General features: G+C 46.8%; 1 protein-coding gene across 1 annotated transcript; it reads right to left on the bottom strand.

The window, feature by feature from the left end:
• Nucleotides 1-268: 268 nt before the first annotated feature.
• On the bottom strand, nucleotides 269-2,535 carry LOC125510463 (28 kDa ribonucleoprotein, chloroplastic). Its single transcript, XM_048675646.2, has 4 exons — nucleotides 2,019-2,535; nucleotides 1,253-1,354; nucleotides 723-1,004; nucleotides 269-593 (listed from the first exon to the last, which is right to left on the bottom strand). The coding sequence occupies exons 1-4, from the start codon at nucleotides 2,463-2,465 to the stop codon at nucleotides 531-533; spliced, it is 894 nt and encodes a 297-aa protein (XP_048531603.1). The 5' UTR covers nucleotides 2,466-2,535; the 3' UTR covers nucleotides 269-530.
• Between the last annotated feature and the right edge of the window lie 1,212 nt (nucleotides 2,536-3,747).

A 3,747-nucleotide genomic window follows, 5' to 3' on the forward strand; every position in this document is an offset into this window, starting at 1 on the left:
TGTAGCTATGGCAATGCACGACGAGCCATCGTCAGAACCCGGGGTGATTCGCCAGGGGCATCGGCCCATGGCGATGGAGCAAAAATGTCGAACCCTCGCACATATATAGGTACACTAGGTTTCCCTGTAGTATCAGGACTGGGAATCGGTATTGCACTGCTTGATGTGAAGCATGCGACCATGTAGTCATAGGTATTCAACCAGGGTCACAAGGAGATTTCAGATCCATTTCGCATAAGGGAGTTTTGGATCCTTTTCCAATATCAGGTGAGCATGAATCTCGGGGTAACACCACACCCATGGGGCTTAAATATACGTAGTATGTCAGACAAAACTTTTGAATTGCATCGACAGATTGAGAACGTGGAAGCAAGAGGCAGATAGCAAAAGAGAAAAACACTGGAGAGAGTAGACAAGACATGACACAAGGATGGATGGGAGGATGATGGGGGGTCTAAGCCGGTATCAGGCGTGCTATCGTGTCTCTTACGCAGCAATCTTGTCGTAGTCCACCGCCAAATACACCTTCATTAGAACCTCCTAGGTGGCCGCTCCTCTGCGACGTTCACCCTTAGGGCACGCCCCTCCAAGCTCTGTAGAATTCATCAGATAGTAATGTGAGACCAATGCGGCATTGGTTATCTTGGTAAAACAAGGTTTGTTTCATGCAGCTATCATGGTATGTAAAAGTGATAGGGGAATCAAATGATTGCTAAACTAACCTGTCCATCGAGGGCAGCGATGGCATCATCCAGCTCCTCCTGCGACGCCATTGTCACGAAACCAAATCCCCGTGAGCGCCCAGTGTCTCTGTCGTAGACGACCCTAGCATCGACCACTTTGCCATGCTCGCTGAACAGCTCCACCAACCTAGAGTCGTCCACTTGCCATGGCAGGTTGCCCACATAGATCCTGAATGAAGAGCCGGAATCACGGGGAGGCCTTTCCACCCGGGCGCCTCTAGGAGCTGCCTTGTTTACAGTCAACAGCCTCCCATTCACATCCTGCGCACAGTAAGGTCAGTCAGCAAAGCAAATGTTTGTACATTCTTTAGCACATGCTTAAGCAGCATATGAATTACACACGACTTTGAACTTGGAGAGTAATAATAACTAACACACAGATCAATTAAAATAGGACCTATAACAGGAAACATATGCAAATGCAAACCAGGAGGACCCATTATATACAGGTTCCAATAACTGAAATCAGAATATTTAAGCACAACAGTCCCATCATCAAGTTCACTCACGTAGCGATGGAACATCTCCACAGCCTTCTCAGCCTCCTCAATTGTACTCATGGTGACAAACCCAAATCCACGGCTCTGGTCGGTTTCTCTGTTGTAGATGACCTGCACATCCACAAAACAGAAACCAAATTTTAGGACAAAGAGGAAAAGCATACAGCCTCCAAGCATCTACTGTCCGACTGCCCCTCCAAAAATAGTGATAAAGCCAAGACGACGCTAGGCATGAATCAACTGTAATAAGGTCACGAAACAGTAAATATTTCTTTAGAAATGCATTTAAATCCTCAGCAGCGGAACTTCTTATTAGAAGCCACATCACAGTAGGATGGACTTTTTTTTAATTCCAGTTTCTGGAAAAGGTGTACAAGTGTACCTAACAATGTAACAGACAATCCAAGACAAAATTACGAGCAAAAACTTTATTTACTAGCACCTGCACACAGCATTCCTCGCAGCTTGAATAGCTGCCAAGAAGAATCTAGCAGCCCCTCCTAGTGAGCTCCAACAGGGTAGCCACCGCATTCAACTAGACATTGTATAGAACTGAATGGGCCAATTTTCAGTTCTGTGTAACTGCATAATTTCAGAGTTTGTGGCATTTTATTCACCAATGGAGTTGGTTATGAGTACTTATTAACAAGCCGGTATTTCAGGCATTCTGTCAGCAAACAAGCGTGCGTATGTATGCATACCGACGGACGAGCGGACAAAGGAAGGACCGCAGCAGCAGCGAAGAGGTAGCTAGGTAAGAGGAAGAGCTGCTCACCTCGGAGACCTCGACAACGCCGGCCTGCTCGAAGAGCTGCGCGAGGCGCTCGCTGTCGACGTCGTAGGGCAGGTTGCCGACGTACACCTTGGCCTCCTCCGGCGGCTCCACGTACTCCCCGACCTCCTCCACCTCCTCCTCCTCGGCCGCCACATCCTCCTCCTCCTCGGCCACGGCGGGCTCCTCCTCCGCGACGGCCTCCAGGGCCTCGTCCTCCGGCTCGGCGACGTCGACGGCCGCGGAGGTTTCGAAAAAGGAGTCAGAGGAGGCGAGCGGGGCGAGCGGGCCGCGCGGGCGGGCGGCGCGGAGGCCGAGGCCGAGGCGGCGCGGGGGCGCCGGGGAGAGCAGCACGAGGAACGGCTTCGGGAGCGGGGCCGGGGAGGCGCCGGCGAGCGCTCGGAGGGACGCCGCGGCGACGGAGGCGGTGGTGGAGGAGGCCATCGCCATGGACGGTCGAGGAGCAGGGGGAGAGGGGATAAGGGATTTTCTGGGTTTGGGGAGGAGAAGGAAGGAAAGAGAGTGAGGATTTTGCGGGATTTTCTTTTATATTTTCCTTCTTCCCTCGTACCCCTTATCCTGCCTCTGGGCTGGGCTGGACCGGGCCGGGCCAGGCTGCTTTCCACCGTTTTGGTTTATAAGAATACAAGTTCAAAGTTGATAGCGACACTAAAAACAAGTTCAATTGTCTAAAAAAAACTAAAAACAAGTTCAAAGTTGATAGTAAGTTTCCTTTTCTTCTCTATAAGACCTTGCGGCCGGGCTTCACCATCATCGCTATAAAGCAACAACACATAACATAGTTCAACGTTTTTATGCCCCGTTCATTCGAATTTTATGTGACGCCTGTGTATTTGAAGTTTCAAGTTGTCTTGTTTGAAGTTGAGGGATGAGACCCGCATGAATCAAATAGTTAAGGGACGAAAGATAAAGTTAAACATTTTCATTCCACGTTTCCAGTCATATACAGAATGAAATGGAATAGATGAAAAATATGTTGATATTCATGTGTATTCTAGCGATGGTCATTTGCATTGCATGAAAAGATGATCGCCAAGACAATAGAAGTGATGGCATGTTACATGGAGCACCCATCACTTTGACCAATTAAAAACTTTAAAAAGGACAAGAATGATGAAAATAACAACTGAAGAATGAACAAACTATAAGCAGTGCCAACTCCCTAGGGAAAGGAAAGAAATCAAGAACAAACTCATTGACACCTACACTCTCGAATCTTCTATTAGTTGCAACTGAACTAGACGATCCGGAAATTCAATTTGGCTCCTGGGAGCACATTCTCCTGGGCCCAAAAATATTTTTTTAAATGTCAACAAATCAAGACAATTTTTTATGTTTTCTTAGTCACATCCAAATGCTACCTGCAAATTTTGAGGGAAAAGGTTAAGCATTTTGGCCTGTGTGAAAAACACAAATTGAACACAAAATGTCACCCCAAATTTGTTTTTCTTCACCGATGAAAAATTGTTGCTCCGTTTCACATTAAAATTGTTATGCATGCTTGCGACACTAACACGAACATCGACAAAAAAATTCAGATTTTTTTAAAAAAATTTAACATATATTTTTGCTTTACTGTTCACCAGGGAGCATGTGCTCCGGGAGCCAAAATGCCCCTCCCATCCTACTCTAAAAAACTGTATTATAGTATTTTGTATATTCGTGCATTTCACAATCTCTGTCAAGAAATTTGAATATACTAAATATAAAC

Source organism: Triticum urartu, chromosome 5A (assembly GCF_056163025.1).
Source record: "Triticum urartu cultivar PI428250 chromosome 5A, HENAU_Tu73, whole genome shotgun sequence".
NCBI classification, from domain to species: Eukaryota; Viridiplantae; Streptophyta; class Magnoliopsida; order Poales; family Poaceae; genus Triticum; species Triticum urartu.

Excerpts from the sequence above, each read along its gene's own strand:
- LOC125510463 (XM_048675646.2), bottom strand. The coding sequence starts at position 2,465 with ATGGCGATGGCCTCCTCCACCACCGCCTCCGTCGCCGCGGCGTCCCTC. Across the intron at positions 1,005-1,252 it reads TGGAGATGTTCCATCGCTAC|GATGTGAATGGGAGGCTGTT; the intron begins GTGAGTGAACTT and ends TACTGTGCGCAG. Across the intron at positions 594-722 it reads TCGCTGCCCTCGATGGACAG|AGCTTGGAGGGGCGTGCCCT; the intron begins GTTAGTTTAGCA and ends TGAATTCTACAG.